Genomic DNA, 21326 nt, shown 5'->3' with positions numbered 1-21326 from the left:
GCGGCGCGGTGCCGAATTGAAAACTCAATTCGCGCTCGCTCTCGGCCGCGCGGGCGAACGACACGACGCTCTCGCGGCTCCGCTGGAAGTTGACGGGGACGACGCGTATCGCTCGTGGGCGTGTCCGAAACCTGTGGCGGCGACGGGACGTCGTGGGAGACCGCGCGCGGCGTCGGACGCGTTGGACGACGAGACCTCGCGCGCGGCAGTGCTGGACAAGTGCACACGCAACCAGGCTACAGGACCCTACTAGAGCTGTACCTTCGTACTCGTATGATACTAGTCTAGCTTAGAGCTATCGTACGAAGCTTCGTACCTGCGTATTTAGTCTACAACGTACGTGTACACGTACTGTCGCGATCAAATGTTGAAACCGAGCGGTGGGTGAAAAACGTTACGAAGGTACAGTCGAGGCTCAGCCTTGACCCCTTGACCCGTCATGAGCCCGTGACCGCAATGGGCTACGACGTGTTTCTCCGATATCCGAGGCGCGCCGCGAGCAGCAGCAGGAGCGGCGCGCGAAGGGGGGGTCCTGGTCGTCAGAGTCGTAATCGCGTCTCGGTCCGCGGGATGAGGACGCGCACACGGCGCGCGCGGCGTTCGCCGCGCGCGCCCCCCTCCCTCCTCGCGCTCGTCGTCGTCGTCGTCGTCGTCCTCGCGACCGCCGCGCCCATCGCGCGCGTCTCCGCTGAGGACGCGAGCTGCCCGTGCCTCACCGCGATCACTTGGAGTCTGCTCGGCATCGACAGCGGGACGAACGCCGCGTGCAATCGCGTCGACGTCGCCGGCGAGGTCCAGTGCTACCCAGCCACTTACGGCCTCACATGCGCCGCGCACGACTCCGGCCTGGAGCCGTACTGCGACGCCGCCGTCGCGTCGCCGCCGGCGTACTGCGCGGAGCAGTGGTGCTACGTCGACCCGGCCTTGTGCCGCGCGTCCAGCGCGGGGCTTCGGTTCGGGGAGACGCAGATACTTCAGGACGCGTCCGGGCTCGCGTATTACTCGTACGCGACGTGCGGCGGCGACGGGAGCTCGTGGGACACCAGGGAGCTGGACAATCTCAAAGGGAAGACGCTGCGCGCGGCGGTGCCCATCCTCTCGTACCCGCCGGATCAGGCGCGTTTGGGGCTGACTGGTCCCCATACGACCGCGTTCGCGTGGTGAACGCCGATCCTTAAGGACTTTACTTCCCGGCCGCCTCCGCCTCCGTCCTATCATCACGCCGGTCCCCGTGCGACTCAGTCGGCGCGGTGAACGCCGTTCCTCGAGGACTTTGCCCCCCGCTCGCGTTTCTCTCCGCCCATCGCCCCTCGGTTTTAATCCCGACGCACCGCGACGCCTCGCGACTTCATCTGACACCCCCTGAACGCCACCCACCCCGACGTCACCTCGTATGGAAAACGACCCTCAGTACGTCGTGGACACGGCCACGAACGCGATGGTGACGACGGGATACACGACCTACGGAAACCTGCCCTCCGGCGCGGACGCGAAAGGGATCTGGGTGGACTTGTACGAGCGCGTCGCGCTCGAGGCTGGGTTCACGATCCAGTGGAACACGGTCAGCGAGGGGTCGCTCAAGGCGCACTCGTCCAAGTACACCGCGTGCGTGCAAGACGTCGCGGACGGCCTCTTGGGCGCGTTTTCGTCACGCCGGTCCCCGTACGACCCCGTTCGCGCGGTGCACGCCGTTCCTTGAGGACTTCGCCCGTCCGTCGTTTCTCTCCGCCAACCCCACGGTTTCAACGCCCGCCGACCTCGTCGCCTCACGACTCCATCTGACGCACCCCTGAACTCCACCCCGACGTCGCTTCGCGTGGAACGACCCTCAGATTTCTGCGTCGGAGACTTTTGGACGACGCAGGCTCGCATGAAGCTGACGACGTTCACCACGGACGTGCAAGTCGACGACGTAAAGCTGATGTACAAAGTAGACATGTCGACGACGACGTTCGCGGAGCAGGTGGCCCTCATCGTGAATCCGTTCTCTACCGGAGTGTGGCTGCTCATTCTCGCCGTCATCGTCACGACTGGGATCTCGTACTCGGCGATTCGCGGCGGACACGAGGTCTACGACGACAGCAAACCAGGCGACGACCTCAAGACCAGGGCGTGGGACACCGTCAAGTCCCTCGGCGCGATGGTGTTCGGCGCCGTTCTCGAGTTCGCGACGCTGGAGTTTAACGTCGCGAGAGACGGGAACGATAACCCGCTCACGGGGGGGCGGAACTCCAGCGCCAACGTCATCAAACTCGCGCTCGCGTTGTTCACGCTTCTCACGTTTTTTATATACTCTGCGAAGCTCACGGCGAACATCGTCGCGGACGACTCGACGCAGACCGGGATAACCTCGATGGAGCAGTGCGTCGCGCAGACGTGCAAAGTGTGCGTCGCGGAGGCGATGGAGGATAGTGCGTTTCGCATCTACGGGGGATCGATTCAGTACTACCCAGTCCCGATGGCCGGGGAGGACGTCGCGAGGGCGCTGAGGGAAGAGCACTGCGACATCGCGCTCTTGATCGAGCGCATTTACGCCAATGAATGGGACGCGTACTTTGGCACTAGGAGTAAGGACGACATGTGCCAGTACGAGTTCAGCGAGGTTGTCATGCCGCTCGGCGTCGGGCAGCCGGTGAGAGAGGAATACGCCGAGGCGCTCTCGTACTGGGTGAACAGCGTCGCGGATACGAACGGATATCTCTCCACGTTAATGAACGAATACGCGCCGTTGCCCGGGTGCGGCACGATCGCGACCGAGGACACGAGTTCGATCACGATCGAGGTGATGACCGGTCCCGCGTTAATCTTTTTCGGCATCGTCGGCGCGATTTTCGCGTACAACATCATCAGGAGACGAAAGAAGTTGCACGCGGCGATGAAAATCGCAGGCTCGTTTCTCACGAGGAATAAAAATGAACTCACGGACGACGACGACGCCGACGACAGCTCCGTGGTTGTGACAAACGCGAACAATCCGTTCCTGGTGATGGCGGCGACTCCGGCTCCGGTTCAGCGACCGTCGCCGGCGGCGCGCGACGCGAGCGCGAGCGCGAGACCGAGCGGGATTGATTTGGAGTCGTGCAACTTGATTTGGAGCACCCAGAGGAAGTCCCGAGGCGAGACGGCGGGGGGGGAGGCGGGGGAGCTCGCCGCGACGGGTGAATCGAACGACGGCGTGTCCGCGTCCCCCGGTTCGCTTCCCCCGATCCCGTCGTCCTACCTCGATTAATTAGTCTAGCGGCGAGAGCGAGTAGCGAGTCCGCTTCGTTTCCACGCGGCGGGCGCGATGATGTTTAACAAATTTTAGGGTACAACAGAACGTGCATAGTGCTGACAGAGTGAAAGGTTATTTAAATATGAAGGGATCGATCCTTCAACCACATCAGCGACCGCGCGTGCGACCCGGGTTAAAAATAAATACAGGTACCAAAACAGATTTGCAAACGGTGATATCATATTGCAGTACGAAAGTACGAAGGTACTTCCAGAAGTAAGTTGTTAGTGTCTTAATTACAGTATACCTTCGTACTTGATAATCGCTGGTCTTGCTAGAATAACTAAAACTTCTCAAGGTTGTACTCTATGAACTGTGAGCTCGACGTGAAGTGTCATCTACTCGTTCCGTACGAATCCTCTCCGGTGGATCGACCTCGTCCCGTCAGAGAGGAGGTCGTCGCGGTGCCATAGCCAATCGCATTTGCATTTCCTCTGAGCGGCTTCCACGAGTCATCGTCGCCATAGTCGCCTCTGACGCCCTCGCCGTTCCTCGCGCGTCGCAAGACGGCGATGAGCGCTACCGCGCACGCGACGCCTCCGACGGCGGCGCTCGCGAGCGCGCCGCGCGAAATCGAAAGCGTAAACGTCGCAGAAGACGTCCCAGACTCGACGCCCAATTTGGCATCCAACGTCGTCTTCGTCGTCGTCGCCGCCGCCGCCCTCGCGTCGTGCTTTGTTGTCAGCGCCGTCGTCGCCGCCGTCTTCTTCTATTCGTCGAGCGGCGTCGCGCGTGTCGTCGAGGCGACTGATTTCGTCGGTCGCCCCGCAACCTGCGGCGGCGGCGTCGTCGTTTTCATTTTTTTGGTTTTTTCTTTTTCTTTTTCTTTTTCGGCGTCGGCGTCGGCGTCGGCGAGCTTGAGCCCGCTGTCGAGCGCCTTCGCCGTCGTTCGCGCGTCCTCCTCCTCGTCGATCGTCGCCGTCGCCATCATCGCGGTCGGATCGAGCAGCGCTCTGAACCCGGTCGCGACGGAGTCGACGCAGTCGACGCGTTCGTTTTCGAGGCACGCCCTCGGCGCGTCCTCGATCGCTTCTTCGCATCCGTCTTTTTCATTATCGTCGCCTTCGATCCACGCGATGCATCGTCGCATTAACACGCCATGGACGTGCGTGTAACACCGCGGCGTGCAGTGCAAGTTCACGGAACACGTAGGGAACATGAGCGAGTGCTCGTACGTCGTCTCGCGCGCGAGCGAGTGGTGCGTCGACGCCGGCATCCGCAGCGCGTCGGCGTCCTCAGTGAAAACTTCGTCGTTGTCTAAGTCGACGTCGTTCGTCGTCGTCGCCTCCTCCTCCTCCTTTTCGTCGCCGAGCGCGGCCGCTTTCTCGCGCTCCTCGCGCTCGAACCGGTCGTGAAGCGCGCGCGCGTGGCGCGCGTGCCCGGCGAGCTGCGTGTCTTCAAAGTTCACGCGCTCGTGTTTCACGAACGCGGAACCGAGCGACGCGCCCGTGTCCGGGTGATGCTCCGCGTCGCGCAACCCGTGCGCTTCGAAGTAGTGCACCACCCCGCACGTCTCGCATCCGCTCTCGTGCTCGCTCCTCGGCGCGCCGAGCTTGACGAACGCGCGCTGGGCCTTGCCCTCGCACGCGCGGACGCTGTGCTCGCCGTAGTGATCGTGCGAGTGCACGCCGCAACGGTGCAGCATGTCGCGAATCGACGCGCGGCACGTCGATTTCTGTCGCGCGTGCGATTTGTCAAGCAACCACATTTTGCACTCGTGCACGGCGAGGTTCGCGTGCCCGCGGCACGACGACGTGCACTGGTCGAGCTCGTACGCGAGCACCGGCCTTGGCGTGCGCGTGGAATCGCGCACGTAGCTGTGCGCTTGAATCGGGTCGAGAGAGCCGATGAAGCAGAGACCGCGGGCGGCGTCTTGACGCGTGCACTCGGTCGACGCGTCGTCGTCGTAGTCGTCGTCGCCGTCGCCCAAGCTGGCGCGCGTGATGAGCGCCTTGGAACGCTCCGAATCGCTCCCGGGCGCGTGCGGGTAGAGCTCCCTCGGAGGGATGAACTCCGTCTTCGCGCCGCGGAACCCAGCGTGCGGGTTCGCCTCGCCGCTCAGTTCCGCGTCGCTGAAAATGTTGAGACCACCTCTTTCCATCACATGCGTCGCCGTTCGCGACCACGACGTCGCGCACGCGTAGTCGCACTTCGCGCCCATCCTCCCGACCGGGCACGCGCCTCTGGTCTCCACCTTCGCGGACTTTAAGTGGTCGCGCGTCTTTGCCGCGGCGCGATGCACGCGGCCGTCCATGCCGGGGGTGAGGTCGTTCATCCCCGCGCACTCCTCGGTCGCGCGCGTGAACGCCTTTGGCGGGAGCGATTTCAACTTTTCGAGCGCCTCGAGCAGCGCCCCGTCGGCGACGGGCCCGTGCCGCGTCGACGGCGTCAGCGTGTACGCGAACACGAACCCGTCGCCGTTGGCTTGCGGCTCCGGGGAACCCTCGACCAGGGTGACATCCCATCGAGAGTACCCCGTCACCGTCCGCGTGAACGGCGGTTGGATGAACGAATCGTCCCCGGCGGCGGTGGCGTCCTCCGCCAGCTTCGCCGCGCGTCTCGACGCCTTGTTCACGATTTCCGGTTCGATCGCCGCGCGAATCGCGCACGTGATCGCGTCGAGGACGCGCGGGGCGTACGACGTCACCGCCGGGTTCGTCTCCGCGTGCGTGCCGTACCCTTCGCAGCCGTTCGTGGCGATGCAGCGGTTCACCGCCGCGCTCGCGGTCGGCTTGTTCTCGCCGATGTCCGCCTCGAACCCGGGGCAGTGGCCGCACATGTCCAGGAGCGCGTCGCGCGCCGGCAGCGTGACTTGCGCGTGCAACGCGACGTATTCCGGTCTCTTCTTCGCGTTCGCGTCGGTCACGACCGAGCGCGCGATCGCGGCGTGGTCCCATGCGTTACCGCCGACGTCGTAGCGCGTCAGCGCGGGGAACGACGCGAGATCGTTCGCGAGCGTCGCGGACCCGGCGGGGCCGAGCGCGTTCGAGCTCACGTCGAGAACTTCGAGCCTCTTCGAGCCGCCGAGGCGGGCGAGGCCATCCCTCGACGTGAAGTTGTTGTCGTTCACGATCAGCTTCCTCAGACCGTTCTCGACCGCCTTGCCAAACACGTCCCCGGCGTCGCCGCTGAGTTTGTTGAACCCGGCGTGGACGGTGTGGACGTCCCCTAGCGGGTTCATGACCCCGGACAGGCGGTTTCGCGAGAGCATCACGGCGCCGCCCGCCTTCGCGGATTCCCACGCGCACGACGGCGGCTTCCCTTGAAGATTGTTCCCGCGCGCGTCCAGCTCGAGCCGGTCGTCGTGACACAGCTCTTCGGGGATCGCACCCCACACGTTTTGATCCGCCCAGTCGAGTTTATCGTGCGGAGGCGCCAAGTCTTCGTCTTTGACGTCGAAGACGCCGAGACGCGCCTGGCGGTTCTTGTGCGCGCGCGCATATCGCGACCGTCGCGTGGAAAGGTACACGGAATCAATCAAAGGCACAGCCTCGACGATGGATCGGCAAGCGCGGTGCGTTTGGCACGAATCGTGCGTCGCGGACACCGCAACAGAGCACTTCGCCGCGTCCGCTTCGGGCGCGTCGTGGCGCCACCGTCCCGCGCGAGGAACGACCCCGCCGCACGCGGACGCCATGTCGAGAAACGCGTCGCCGCATCGCTCTGGGCACGGCATCGCGCGCTTCACGACCGTCTCGACGCACGCGCGCGCGTCGATGCCGTTGTGCGCGCGACCGTGCGCGTTGTTCGCAGTGGAACCTGGGAAGTAATCTCTCGCGTCCGCGTCGTCGACGCCGGCGGCGCACTTCGGCGACGCGAGAACGTCGAGCGCGTGCGCGCACCCGGTCATCGTCTCGCCCCAACGCGTGATCCCCGCCTTGAGCGCGCCGCAGTGCAGCGCCGCGATCGTGCCCGCGACCGCGCACGGGTCTCTCGCCGCGCCGAGCGCGGCGTCGACGGCCGCTCGAGCCGCCTCCGGTTCTTCCGTGTGGAGAGACTCGAGGCGAGCGCGCGTCGCGCCGAGGCGCGCGGCGACCGCGTCCGCGGCGTCGACGTGACGCGCCGCCACCGCGAGCGGTTCCTCGCCCTTCGCGCCGAGCGCCGCCGCCGCCGCGCGCAACGGCGCGTCCGGCGACGGCATGCACGCCGCGAATACGTCAGGCGCCGCGCGTCTCGCCTCGTCGACGCCCTCTGCAAAGTCAGGCATCAAACGCGAAAGCGCCGAGTGAAGCGTGCCTTCGCCCTCGTCCCCGCGCGCGTACGACGTTTTTAACCCTCCGAACGTGTCCTTCCTCGCGGTCGTCCGCGGCGATGAAAGACCCAAGGCGCCGTCTTCGCTCGCGGCGAGGTGCTCGAACGCGAGGACGAGCTCGCTCGCGGGGTCTGCGGAGGTCCGTCGAAGGTCGTTCGCGTCCACGCCGAGCATCGCGCGGAACCGAGCGTTAGTCGTCGTCCCCGCGTCGGATTCGAAACTAGATTTCGCGTCCTCGAGGTGCGCGCGCGCTGCCGCGTGCGCGGGCCACGCCGTCGCCATCAAAGCCCCGAGATGCGCGGCTAGACTCGCGTGAGCGTGCAGCTCGCGCTCTGTTCGCGACGCGAGCGCGCCCGCGGTGACGCCAACCTCGAGAAGATCGACCCGGCCAAACGCATTCCCGACGTAGGCTACGCCGACGCCGTGGCCGAACGACGACGGATCGCGCCACTCGTCGCCGCCGCCGCCCTCGCTCGCTCTCGGATGCCACAGCTTCGAGTGCACGCCGCCACCGCGAATCTCGCGCACGACGTGGTTCCCTGCCGCGTCGTGTGGGACCTCCACGCGAGGCCCGCCGAGGGACGCGAGCGCGGCGACGATGCCCGCGCCCGTCGCGGCGTACCCGAGCCCGAGCGCGGCGGACGTGGGCGCGTTCGCGGCTTGGTTCTCAGTCGCGCTTTGCGCGTTCGCGGCTTTCGCTTCCATCTCGTGGATGTGATTGTTGATTGCGTCCTTCGCGTCGCCGGACTCGTCCGAGTACGACTTCACGGACGTGTCGCACGTGAACGCGTCTATGAGCGCCTTCATCATGTCCTTGATCACTTTCATCACGAAGTCCTTGAAGAAATCGAGCAGCGCGGAGATGGACATGGAAAAGTGCACCTCGATGTCGATGTCTTTGCTTAAGACGATGATGTGGAAAACCGCGTCGAACGCGACGATGCCCGGTGAGTACGCCATCGAGCACGCAATCTCAAAGATCCTGAGGAGCTGGCACTTGTGGAACGCGGCCCAGAAGCACGAGTCGTCGAAGCGTATGCACCCGATGCACGGCTTGAAGATGTCGAATTGCGCGAACGGTTTGATGGCCAACGCGATCGCCTTGGCGGCGACTTCCAACGCCGCCTTCGCCGCGAGTAAGATGCCCTCCGGGATTTTCAGAAGCGCGATGATGACGTCCATCGCGGCTTTGACGATCTTCTTCGCAAGTTCTAGCAGCGCGTTCGCGGCTTTTTTGAAAAGCCACAGTGCCGCGCGCGCGATTTCGCAAACACCGATGATGATGAGTGCCCCGATTCTCTGCGGGAGACGCCCCAAGCACCCGCTGTTCGTGAAGTAAATCGCGGGTAAACAGATCCTGTGACCGAAAACCTTAAAGCAGCAGCACTTGCCCCAGTGCGGACTGCACGGCTCGTGCGCGATCGGGTAGTAATGATCGATCCGACGTTTCAGATACGTCCGTTGGTTCTCGAGTTCTTGGAGCTTCTTCTGCGCCTGGGTGATTTTATCCAACGCCTTCGCGAATTCTTCTCTTAAGATCTTCTCGACCTTGTCCACGACTTTGTGGTATGCCTTCAACGCCTTCTCGAGTTCGTCGATCAAAGAGGTCAAGACCGCGAGCGATTTCGAGATCGTCCACGTGATCGGTCTAAGAAAAAGCTCGATGGCAGTCTTCACCGGAGGCTCCATCGACGCGATGATGTTGTTAATCATATCCGGCTTGAACCCGAGCCCCATCATGACCTTCGTCCCGAGCAACGCGGAGATCGATGGCGAAGTGAGCGTTTTGAAATCCAGCGGCGTGAGGTCGAACGTCCCAAACACCGTGCAGATATCTTTTCCGCTACTCGGATCCACCATCGCGAACCCAAAGTACGCGTGGATCCCGCCGCCTTCGTCCGCGGAGCCGGTTTTGATCGAGATGTCGATCGTGACTTTCAGGAACAACAAAGTGAACTGGCCTTTAAATTTGAAGTGGAACTCCGTGGGCGCCATGTGGACGTCCAGGAACGCGCCGTCGAATGTCGGGTCCGTCGATACTACGGAGCCGTCCGGCGCGGTGTCAGAGTTCGACGCCGGAGGTTTCACCTCCGGTTTCTCCACGGTCGGGATCCCGTCCGGGTCCGCGTCGAGCGGAGTGGGGACGACGCAGTCCAATGCCCCCGCCTTGATCGGCGTGAACTCGGTCATGTTGCAATACTTCGGCTCTTTGAACAGAATCGCGGGGAGGTATTTGCCCTCGCGCGCGGTCGCCTCAGCTTGCGCGTCGTACACGCCGTACGCGAGGATGGTGTACGTCCCGGGTATCAAGTTCACGACCGTCTCGATCGCGACGCTGTCGCCGGTTTGTTCCCTCGCGTCGACGGCGAGAATCGTCTCGCCTCGGCGTCGAATCTGAAGGCGCCCGTCGAAACCTAGCCCTTGCGCGCGAATCGTCCAATCCGCGGAAAACGCGAGAGCCAAGACGACGCGCGCTTCCACGAACGCGTTCCCGGCGCCTTCGTACGTCACGCCGCCTCCCTTGGCGATGTCCTTGTTCGACGCCATGGAATACACCACCATAGTCGTCGGCGCGCCGCCGCACGGTCCGAGACCGCACTCGGACGGGTTGAACTTCGAGTCTTGGCACGACTTGTCCTTCACCGCCATCGGCCCCTCTGGGTTCGGCGCGGTGTCGCTGCAGAAGCATCCGTCGCGGTTCATGCCGACGAACTTCATCGGCGACGACTTTCGCGCGCACGCTTTCGCACACGACTGAAGCGTCGTGAACCCTTGGCCGTTGTTTACCTTTCCTCGGTCGCCGTCTCTCAAGTCGAGCGTGGTCGCACTCGGGTCGGACTTGAAGCAACCATAATACGCGAGTCCTTTCATGTCCTTGAACGCGAACGCGCCGGGGAGGACAAACACGGACTCCTTGCCCGAGTTCCCGCCGCCGCACGGGCCGAAATCGCACGCGTCGATCGCGGTGCCGCACTGCGCCTCCGCGTTCGCGTCTGTGATCGCGTCCGCGTCGACTTTCGGAGAATCCGGGTGCGCATTGTCGTATTCCGGAAGCCTGAACCCGCACGTGCACTGCAACGTCTTACCGTCCGAGCTGAGCTTCGTCGCGAGGAACGAGTATCCACGGCAGGATTTGATGCACGACGCGAAAGCGCCGTGTTCGCCGCCGGGTTTGTCCCCGTCCACGGGAGCGGAGATGGTGATAAACGCGGACGCTTCCCTGTACCCAAACATGCTCAGTCCGAGCTCGGAAGCGTCCTCGTCGATCGCTTCCGTCGTCGTCGCGACGTTCCCCGCGAGCTTCGCGGATTGCGACGCCGCGTCGGGGTCGAAATTCTGCAACGTGCTCTCGAACGAAGCGTACCCGGTCCTGCACCCTAAGTGCTTCACCCCGTTTGATTTTGCCTCCGCCGCGGGCTTGTACACCGCGGTGAATTTTCCGGCGCCGCACGGGCCGTTGACGCAGCCGGCGGCGCCGAGTGCGCCGTCGCAGTTGGACGAGTCCCCGTTATCCTTTTGAACATTCGCGATGTTTTCCTTGTAGCGATCGAATCTGAACCCGCACGTGCACGTCGCGGTGTCGCCGTCCTCTGACGTCGCGTCGGCGTCAACGGAGATGCCCATGTGCAAGTACCCTTGGCACACGGCTTCGCAACGCGCGACGAGGGATTTCGCGCCGTTCGCGCCGTGGAACTTCATGCTCTGCGAGCGCCACACGTGCGCGACGCCAGAATCCGGCGCCACGGTCGTGTCCTCGTAGTTCGCGTAGTCTTCGTAGCACCCTTCGAACTTCGCGTCGGATTTCAAAATCTTCGCCGTGCCTTCGTCGCCGCCGTCGCTCTTGCTCGAGTCCGCCGCCGCGGAGGAGCCGTCGTCCTCTGGGCACCGATCGAGCACGGCGGTGAAGTTGGACGTGTCTTCAACTTCGTGCACGACGCAGAAGCGGTCGATCTGACGATCCTGCGCTTGCATCGCGACGGACACGAACGCGTCTCGCCAGTCCTTCTCCAGCACGCTCTCGCGCAAGTACGACGCCCCGGACGCGATGGACACGGAGTCCACGAGCGGGCCGGGCTCGCCGAACCTCCGCGCCCACGCGGAGAGCAGAAGCGTCGGCGGGCTTGGCGGGTTCGGCGGCGGCGGTGGGCTCGGTGGCGGCGGCGGAGGCGGGTGCGGCGGCGGGTGCGGCGGCGGAGAAGGCGGCGGAGGCGGCGGAGGCGGCGACGGCGGCGGAGTGTGCTCCCTCACCCATTTCTCGTGCGCTATCCTCTTCGCCTCCAACGCCGCCTTACGCATAGCCGCGAGCTGTGCGGCAGAAGGCCCGTGATGGCGTTTCTTCTTCTTCTTCTTCGACCAAAACCAGCCGAGTTCCGCGGGCGTTCGCCCGCGGACCGCGTCCGCGTACTCGGACGGAGCGAGCGCGGCGTCGTCAAAGTCGCCGACGTCGGCGTCGTCGTCGTCACCGTCAGCGCTCAGCAGCTTTCGTCGCCCGGGAACCTTCGAAGCGACCGGGCGAGACGACAACACGATGTTGTCGTATCCCGCGGTCGCGGGGTCGAACACGACGGGTGGCGTGTGCCGCCACGTCAACACGTCCGCGTCGGAGAAACCCGTCGGCTCTTCAAACTTTGAAAACCCTATCTCGGAGCCGTCGTCGCCGCTCACGACGAGCTCGTGGTTGTTCCCCGCGCTGACGAGATAACGGAACGAGATCGTGTGAAGGCGCTTCGCGCACTTGTCCTTCGTGTGCACGACGAGCTTCTCCCCGCCCGCGCCGTGCGCGGCTTCCATGTCCGGAAAAAATACGAACCCGTCGCCGGTGTACCCTCGACCGCACGGCAGCTTCACGGACAGCGAGTTTACCTCCTCGCCCGTGAGCGCGGCGGCGTACATCGAGACGTCGTCCACATGCGCGTCGAGGCCGCCTTCAAAGGTGCCGCCGGCGGAGGAAGGGACGAAGTGCGCGCCCACGAGCGCGGTTCGCATGCCGTCGCCGAGGGTGTCCGCGTTGAAGTTGAACACGCTCCCGCCGTCCTTCGGCGGCGCGCAACGCGTCACCGTGCTCGAGCCGTCGACGAAAAACGACACGCGCGCGGCGAGCGTGATCGGGTGCCGGTCGAAAGTAAACGCGATGTGGTGCCACTGACCTTCCTTCAGCTTCGGCATCGCCGGCGCCTCCGTGGAGCACAGCGTCTTGTTCGTGGACGACACCGCGTCGAACGCGAGGATGCCCTGAGGCTTCAAGCTCACGGTGATCCTCGCCATGTTGTCCGCCGTCGCCGGGTCCCTGCCGGGAGCGAGGGCGTCGCCTGAGCGCGAAAGAATCCCCGTGGGCTGGAACGACACGAGTGTCTCCCCCGTCTCGAGTATCGCGGTCTTTTTCCTGAACCAAAACGCGACCGTCCCCGGTCGAACCACAGACTCGCTCCCGAGCACGGGGGGCTGAAACGGCGAAGGCGCGGTCGGCATGAACGCCATTGGGTCTCCGCCGGCGCCGCCGGCGCCGCCGACTTTGTTAAAGCACGGGCTCGTGCAGTGCAGGGAGTACATCTGGCCGTCTTTAAACGCCTGGCATCCCGCGGAGTTCGCGCACGACGCCTCTCTCGACGCCTCAGCGTCATTGTTCGCGATCGCACCGGTGGCACTTCCGACGTCGTAAGGCGTCATCTTCGCCCCGGCGTGGTCGACGAAGTGATACGCGTGCCCGCCCTTTTCTTTGACCGCTCGCAACGCGCTGACGTGTGTGCCTTTCGTGCACGTCTCCGCGTCAGAATTGAAGGACGTGTACGAGCACCCGTCGCCGCCGAGCGCGGCGGAGGGCGTCACGTCGTGTACGTTGTCCGCCCAGTTTTCGCTGAGCATCAACACGCTGGATTTCTTTTTGAACCGCGTGAAGTCGTAGCCCCAGTCGCCGCGGTGCGCGTCGGCGTCGAAAAAGTCGCCGCCACCGTCGGCTGTGGCGTCCGCGCCCGCGTCCGTGCGTCCCGTCTTCGGGTCCATTTTCAGGACGAATCGGAACGCGCGCTTCGTCGGCGGCGTCGGCGACTCCGGGTCGTTCTTCTCCGCGTTCGTCCACCCTTCGCACGTGTTCGCGCTCGCGGCGCCGGACGCGGCCGCTTGCTTGCTCTCCGCGGTGCAGTTGCTTCCGTCCTCGAAGTTCAACACGAGCAGACGCGACGTTTGCACGAGAGACGCGCGGTCGTCGTCCTCGCCGAGCGCGGCGGACGCAGTCATCGCGACCTGCGCCTCCGCGTCTTCGGTTAATGGCATCGACGAGCGCGAGGCGGCGAGTTTTTCTTTGCGCAGCCGGTGCTCGAGGACGGAGGAGATACCTCCCATCCCCGCGGCGTGCGCGATCGTCCGCACGCACTTCTTCCCGTCGTCCTTGATCGTGACCTCCGCGCCCTTAGCCGCCGCGTCCGATCCGGGGATCGCGGCGACCATTAAATTCTCGCGCTTCACGACGTCGCCCGCGGCGTCGAACGTCCCGGTGCAATCCGCGCCGTCGCCGTCCGCCTTCGCGTTGCCGCCCTTCAGGGTGTCCCCCTTCGGCCAGCACGACGCGAGATCTTTCGAGCCGTACGAAAGCGGTCGCATGCAGTACGGCTTCGACGCGCCACTGACACGAATAACCTCCGCGGAGGACGGCGTGCTGCACGTGTAATCCGGGAACGAGTCCTTTCTGATGTTGAACCACTGCATCTGATCTTGGGATTGCATCACGCACGTCGTGATGTCCGACTCGTCTTTGCAGTATGAGTACCGGCAGTGCCGCGGCGGTTTGAACTGAATCGTGATCTTGCTCGCCGAGGACGAAGCCTTCGTCAAACCGTACAGCTGAATGAGGTACTTAGACGACGCCGGGAGGTTTGCGGAGACTTCGCACACGCCGCCTTGGGGCGCGCACTTTTTAAGGTCGCAGTTCGGCGTTACGCAATACTCCTTGGCGAAGTGTCCGTCTGTCACGGAAAAGTACCCGCCGTCCTTCCAGAAGATGCCTTGCGGGTGCGTGATGCGGAACTTCCAGATCGACAGCCCGCCGCCGCCGGTGTTTTCACCGAGCACGAGCGAGGTCGCCATCCAGTGAATCAGCTGCGATTTAAGATTTCCGGGAGGGACCGACTTCGCGTACGCGACGTCGGAGAAGCTCTCCAGCGTGACGTTCTCGACGCCCTGCGCAGGGACGTGGCCTTCGAGGAACACGGATCGCATGTGGAACGCAGACGTCGGCGCGATTCGCAGCGCCGCGACTCTTGACAGCGTGACTTGCGCGGCGAACGCGTCAGTTGTCTGCGGCGAATCGAGAATCTGCTTCGGGACGTTGACTTTTTTGCAGCGCGCGATGACAGATAATGTCATCGCCTCGCCCGCGCACGGCTGCGCGGCGCGGAAAACGTCGTTGATTTGCTTCGCGGTGAGCATGCACGTATCTTGCCCGAGGCAGGTTCTTCGAACCCACACGGTGACCGCGGCGTTGTCCACCGCGCACTCCGTGGCGTCGCCGACGGGAACCTTTGCGTCTCGACACAACCCCGCGTCGAGCGGGAAGAACCATGGCGGCGCTTGCGCCTTCGACATCATTTGCGCGTCTTCGATCCCGGTGATGATCTGGTTATCCGGGCACGCGATGATGATGTCGCCGTCGGGGGATTCGTCCTCGATCGCACTCCCGCGCGCGCACGTCTTGCATCCGTATTTGCCGCATTTCATCGAGTTCATCTTCGCTTCTTTGTCCGCTTTGAATTTATCGTACGAGTCCGACTGCATGCACTCCGCGATGACGGAGAGCGACATCGCCGGCGACGGCGTCACGTCGGGAATTCTGCCAAAAATCTGCGTCGTCGGAGTCAAATCGCACTGTTCCTCGCCCTCGCACATTTTCGACAGGTCGTGCACGGTCATCTTCGTGTTCGTGTACTTCATGCGACCGAACGTTTCGTGATCGAACGACTCGTCTTCGCATCGGCCGCGCTTCGCGTCGTAGGTCCAATCCGGCGCGTCCTCGGCGACGCCCCAGTACGCGTCCAAAATCTTGGAAATCACGTACCCGCGTCCTTTGCCGCAGTCGATCTTACCGTTGCGCTGCGCGAGGACGCGCGTGCACGATTTACAAGTCTCCGCGGCTTTCGGGCACGTTGGCGCTGGCGGCTTGGACTTGCTAAGCTCGGCTTGGATCTTCTGCATCTCAATGCGTGCCTGCTTCGCCTTCTCCGCGCGTTTCGCGTCGTGCTCGGCGATGATCGCGTTCGCGTCAAACTTGTCCTCCGGGGCGACGCCCTTGACCTCGAGCAACGTTATGCCTCCGATCTCGAGCTTCATCGGATCGACGTAAATTTGAAGATCGAAAATGCCCTCCGCGGGGGAGAAGTGCACCATGACTCTGCGCGCTTTGATGAGACCAAAAAAGTTGAAGTACTCGACGTTGAAGTATATCCCGCCCATGATTTGCGTGCCGCTGTACAACGTCACCGGGAACGGGAACGTGTTCACGCTCGCCTCGAGGATGTCGAACTTCACGAGATCCAAAATCGGCGCGACAGCCTGGAGCACAGGCTCGAGAACGCCAGGCTTCGGCGTCGCGACGAAGATGTATAAAAGCCTTCCCAATGACAGATGCTTGATCGACACCATAAACGCCATGGAACCACCTTTGACGTCGATGTGCAGAGCGATCTTGATCATCCCGGGGATGGTACCGTACGGATCGTTCACACACACGATGTCCTTCGGGTCTTCCAAAAGAACCTTCACGGGCGTCATGAGGTTCGGCGGCGGGTACGGAGGCGCCATCGGCGGAAGCGGCGCCGCCACGAGCGCCGGCGCCGGAGGTTCGTCGTCCCTGGGATCGTCGAACATCGACAACGTTTGGCGCGCGTGCGTCTGCCTCGGCGATGGCGTCGGCGAAAGCGTCGGCGTCACCGCCGCGTGGTGATGGTTACCGAAGTGATCGCCATCGCGGTCGAACAGCGCGTGGCCGCCGAGCTCCATCGGCTGGACGACGCGATCGCCGTCGCCGAGCGCGCCGCCGAGGAACGTCTTCCGTCCCGCCGCGGATCCCATCGCGGCGGCGAACATTCCGGTCGCTTTCGACGTCAACTTCGCCTCTCGCGAGCACGCGAAGATACCGGCTTCAAACTCGAGCATCGTCGGCGTGGGGACGGGCGGGTACGAGAACGTGATGTCGAGCCCGAACCCGACGTTGAGCGGGAAAATCAACCCGCCTTTCGGGAGCATCCCGCCGGGGTTCAGCAAGTACTGGCTCCCTTGCTTCATCGTCGCCGCGACGTTCGCTTCGAGCGAGAGCATCGCAGGCAAGATTTTGATGGCGAAGTGTACCTTCATGACAACGATGCGCTTGATCGCGGTCCCGGCTTTGCGCATCGCGTTGCTGCCTTCGTACACTGGAATGTAAAACGTGGATTCGATCTCGATCCCGAGCGACGGCGGCGCGAACCCGATGCAAACGACGGGCTTGAACGCGACAAACAGCTTGCCGTCGCCGGTGGGTAAGCCGGCCGTGCCGTCAAAGGGGTTCGTCATCTTGAACGAGTGTCCCAGGCAAATCTCCGTCGCGGAGACGGGGATCATCATCGTGAAAAGCTCGCGCGCTTTCGCGGATGCGGCCGCGGCCATACCTTCGTTATACGCGCCATTCTCGTCGTCGTCGTCGTCGGACGCGCCGAGTGCGGGGGAGTTGGAGTACCCCAAACGCGCGAGCGATTTGCTGCTGTCCGAGTCGTGCGTCCCCTCGTTCTGTTTCGGCGACCGACCCGCAGAGGCTTCCATCTGGCCGCTCATCTCTTGGCTGCCGTCGTCCGTCGCAGAGTCCAGGTTCAGGTTCAGGAGCATCGTGTATCCGACCCCGAGGTCGAACATCGACGCCGGGAACATGTCCTTCGCGGGCGACGGCAGGTCCGTGAACTTGATCGTGCTGTACGCGACGCCGACGGACTTGTAGTTTGGTATCATCGCGATGCCCTTTTCGAAGACAAACTTCAAGAAGCTCGGGAATTTATCCGGCAGCGCGGAGAGATCCCCGAGCTCGAGTTCCATGAAGAACACCTTGTCGGGGGCTTTGTAGTACACCCCGATGTTCAACTTCATGACGTCCCACAGCGAGATGCCATCGACATACGCGGCGAACGCCATCTTGCCGCCGATTTTTTCGATCCTAACGACGAGGGAATCGAACGAGATCGCCTCTAAGAACTCCGCGACGAAGTTCAGCGGCCCGCCCTTGAGGAAGCCGCAGACATCGATGTCAAACACGGGGACGACTTGGAAGAAGTCGTACAGAGCGTCGCACAGCGTCATCTTCGGGAACGTGAACTGCACGCTCATGGAACCGGCGCTGTCGTACGCGATCCTGAGCGTGGAGTATCTCCCCAAGGAGAACTCAAACTTCACGATCGTTCGCTTCGCGATTGACTTGTCGTACTCGAACTTGATCATCCTGGGCACGTGCACGTTGATACCGCCGACGTCGAACGTCGGGTGCTCGAAGTGCAGCTCCACGGCAACCTTGAAAAGGCTCTTGCAGTCGCTCTGGTACTCCGCGGAACCGGAGACGTCGCCGAGGATTGGAAGGTTCGTCAACGACGCCTCGCCGGTGACGACCATGTCGCCAACGACTTTACACGTCGGCGATACCTTCCCCGTGGCTTTGACGACGATGTGCGTCTTCTGAATGTCCGTCTCGTAACGCAGATCCAGGCCCATGAGCGCTTTCAGCGCGGCAGCCTTGCCCTTGTCCACGAGGCTCTCGCCGAGCTCGCCGAGCTTGGACGTGGAGAACCCGACGCCGGCGTCGGGGCCCCCGGTGGAGAACGTGAAAATCGCCGTCGTCTCGATTTGGTCCATGATGTTCACGGGACCGCGCGCAGTGCCGTTGAACCACATTTCGCTTAAAGAAACCCCGCCCTTGTCCACGTCCTTCTCGCTGAAGCCGTCCATAGTGAACGATAAGTCCGTGATCGTGAACCCGAACACGGAGAGGGTTTTCGCGGTCGCGGTCATGGAGAACATCCGCGTGTTCTTCTTCACCGCGGGCGCGCACGCGAGCGACGCGTCGACCTTCACGTTCAGCATCTGAATCCCCCATTTGTCGAAATCGAGCGTCAGGCCGACGTGTTGCGCGCCCGTCGCCGGGCACGGCATCGTCAGGTCCGCGTACCCGAACAAATGAATCCCGGGCATCTCCCAGTCGACCTCGCCTCTCAGCGCGAGCTCCCATCCTTTCTTCGGGACGTCAACCGCCGCGTCCGTACACGAGTGATTCGCGTTGTACGAAAACGCGGCGTCCGCGGCGTCCGCGATCGCGTCTCTCGCGTGGCCAACCTCCGCAGCCATCGGGTCCGCGCAGAAACCGGCGACGCACGCGATCCCAAACGGGCACGACCCGCCTTTGTTCGAGCCGCACGATTTCCCGACCGCTGCAGCGGCGTCTCTCGCGACGCACGCCTTCGTCGTCGGCGCGATGGAGTCGAGGTTCTTCCCGTGCCAGCGCGAGACGTACGCAAGGTAAAGTCGTATGTCTTGCGGCAAAAACGACGGGAGCGCGCCGCCGACGGCATCCTTCAGATCGAACGCGCCGCTGACTTTGAACTCCCACGCCAGGTTGTCGTTGTCGTCGTCCGGGTCTGACGCGGACAGACGAGTCGCGTTGAGCTCCATCACGAGCGCATTCAGCGCCATGCTCTGCGAGTCAAGGCCGGGCTGCCCGGGCGTGTCGTTCGCGAGCGCGTCGCCGGACACCGCGGGGGAGGAGGAGGTTTCGTTCGCAGACGTGCCGAGCGTCGAGACGCTCGTCCGCGTGATTTTCATCTCCGCCGCGGAGACGCCGTGCCTCGTCTCGAGCAGATGCGCGAGATGAGAAGACGGAGCGTATCCGAGCGACGCGACGACTCGAGAGTCGCCGCTTCCGGCCGGCGCGGTTCGCCTCGCGTGCACGTACAGGTGGTTCACCGCGTCGTGTTCGTGGAGCGCAAACGCCGGCGGCGGGATCTCGTTCGCAATCGCCGCGCGCGACAACGCGCCGAGGATGCCGTAGCCGTCGCCCAGGCGCGCGTGTCGCTTCGCCGTCATCGCCGCGTCGTGCTCGTTGAACGGCGCGCCTTCCGCTTTCGTCGTTCTTAAGAACAGCTCGACGCCGGCGCCCTTCGCAGCCTTCGCGGGCGTAATCTTCACGTCGTTCACGTCGAGGTCGAGCCTCTGCGCGAGCTCAGATTTGAACACCGGCTCGAGCGCGCGCCACGTGTGCATGGAGATCCCGTGCACGGTTATCAGCGAGGAAACCTCTCTCGTGACGCCGCTGTGCGAGTGATGTAAGTCGTCGTCGTGGATGTCGTCGTGGATCGCCTTGAGCACCGCGTGCGTTTGGTGCGACGCGGGGATGCCCAATTTGATGTGAACACGTTCGACTTCCACATCCGGCACGCGGAAGATTCGCGACTTCGCGTCGCCGAGCGCGGCGCCTTCGGCTTCGCCGCTGTTCACGCTGCCAATCTCTTTCAAGCTCAGCGACGACCGCAACGCTTTCACCGTGGGGAGGTACGGCTTGCAGTACGAAGCCGCGGTCATCTTGATCGTGGGCACCTTGAACGGCAGACCCGCACCTTCTTTGACGTCGAGCGAGCCCTTCACGAAAGTCCCTTGCTCACGGCACTCCGTCGACGTCTCGCCCTCGAGATCGATTAAGACGAAGTCGTTCTCGAAGTGGAACTTCGCCTTCACGTTCACGACGAGTTCGTTCGTCAGCGTGTTGAACAGCATCTGCATGTCCGCGCTCGCTTCCATCGCGCCGAGGTTCGCGAGGCTCACCTCGGCGTGCGCTTCGATGACGCCCTTCCAATACCACGCCGGGCTCTTCTTCGCGTTCGCTGCGCCGCCGCCCGCAGATCCCGCGCCGAGCGCGGGGAGGGTGTCGTTCGCGGGCACGTTGTAAGCGTTCGCGGAGATGTCCACGGTGCCGAGCTTCATGCCGCCGACCTCGATGCCGTTCACCGTCGCTTTAAACGTGAGTTGCACGTCGTCCGGCGCGGCGTTCACGAACAGCACGACGTGCACGTCCACGCTCTCGATGGATAAACCCTTACTTCCGCCGAGGTTGTGCACGTAGGCGTGCGCGTCGATCTCCACGGGAGCGACCGCGGGATACGTAAAATTAAACGTCGCGGTGATACCGAATATCGGCCCGTCCGTGATCGGGTCGTAACCGGCTTGGAACGTCGCCGTCGCGTTCACGTCAAAATATTTCAAGCCGGTGTCGGACGCGTTCTTTTTTGCATCCGAGCCGAGCATGGAGGGTTTCGTCTTCCTCGTCGTGTGGCGCGAGATCGCATTCGCGGCGTCCGCGGCGCCGAGCGCCGAGGGCGTCGTCGTCGTCGCGTTCTTCCCGTCCGCGATCGCCGCTGATGTTTTGTTTCCGCCGCCGCTCGAGAGAATTATCTTCGTGCGGAACGACGCGACGAGCTCGACTTGCGCGAGCGCGCTCGGGACGCCGTCGCCGGTGCCGATCTCGAGGATGCCCTCCGCGACGAGCGCCCACTCCAGGCTCGCGGACGTGTTTCCGACCTGTCTGCCGGTGATTTTAAACTCCAAGTCTTTCCCCACGATCGCGTTGTCGAACGCGGAGACTTCGTCGACGTTGAGTTGGATCAGCCAGACATACCCGTACCGCTCGGTCGCGATTTCCGGGGATTCGCAGTGTCTCACGACTCGCGCGTTCGCGTTGAGCGTCGCGAGCGGCGCGGCGTTTAACTTCGCGGTGCCGATCATTTTCGCGCCGGTGGGGTCGCAGAA

At 63.4% G+C, this 21326-nt stretch overlaps 5 protein-coding genes across 5 annotated transcripts; 2 read left to right on the top strand and 3 right to left on the bottom strand.

Annotated features, from left to right (window-relative positions):
- Positions 1 to 456: 456 nt before the first annotated feature.
- On the top strand, positions 457 to 1699 carry MICPUCDRAFT_63730 (uncharacterized protein; the record flags this gene model as incomplete). The annotated part of the gene is made up of 2 exons (XM_003063351.1): positions 457 to 1116; positions 1412 to 1699. The coding sequence occupies 2 exons, from the start codon at positions 457 to 459 to the stop codon at positions 1697 to 1699; spliced, it is 948 nt and encodes a 315-aa protein (XP_003063397.1).
- Positions 1700 to 1870: 171 nt separating this feature from the next.
- Positions 1871 to 3317, top strand: MICPUCDRAFT_63729 (uncharacterized protein; the record flags this gene model as incomplete). Its single annotated transcript, XM_003063350.1, has 1 exon — positions 1871 to 3317. One exon carries the CDS (start codon positions 1871 to 1873, stop codon positions 3227 to 3229), a length of 1359 nt encoding a protein of 452 aa, XP_003063396.1. The 3' UTR covers positions 3230 to 3317.
- Positions 3318 to 3503: 186 nt separating this feature from the next.
- MICPUCDRAFT_63728 (uncharacterized protein) lies at positions 3504 to 5549 on the bottom strand (the record flags this gene model as incomplete). The annotated part of the gene is given in 2 exon segments (XM_003063146.1): positions 3504 to 3561; positions 3564 to 5549. The coding sequence occupies 1 exon segment, from the start codon at positions 5547 to 5549 to the stop codon at positions 3984 to 3986; it is 1566 nt and encodes a 521-aa protein (XP_003063192.1). The 3' UTR covers positions 3504 to 3561; positions 3564 to 3983.
- A 1175-nt stretch (positions 5550 to 6724) lies between these two features.
- Positions 6725 to 9716, bottom strand: MICPUCDRAFT_63726 (uncharacterized protein; the record flags this gene model as incomplete). Its single annotated transcript, XM_003063145.1, has 1 exon — positions 6725 to 9716. A coding segment is annotated over one exon (2992 nt), but the record flags the coding sequence as incomplete, so codon positions are not given.
- A 2156-nt stretch (positions 9717 to 11872) lies between these two features.
- On the bottom strand, positions 11873 to 14606 carry MICPUCDRAFT_63723 (uncharacterized protein; the record flags this gene model as incomplete). Its single annotated transcript, XM_003063144.1, has 1 exon — positions 11873 to 14606. A coding segment is annotated over one exon (2734 nt), but the record flags the coding sequence as incomplete, so codon positions are not given.
- Between the last annotated feature and the right edge of the window lie 6720 nt (positions 14607 to 21326).

The sequence above is a fragment of the Micromonas pusilla genome (assembly GCF_000151265.4).
Source record: "Micromonas pusilla CCMP1545 genomic scaffold MICPUCscaffold_14, whole genome shotgun sequence".
NCBI classification, from domain to species: Eukaryota; Viridiplantae; Chlorophyta; class Mamiellophyceae; order Mamiellales; family Mamiellaceae; genus Micromonas; species Micromonas pusilla.
This window is presented reverse-complemented; position numbering and strand designations above follow the sequence as displayed.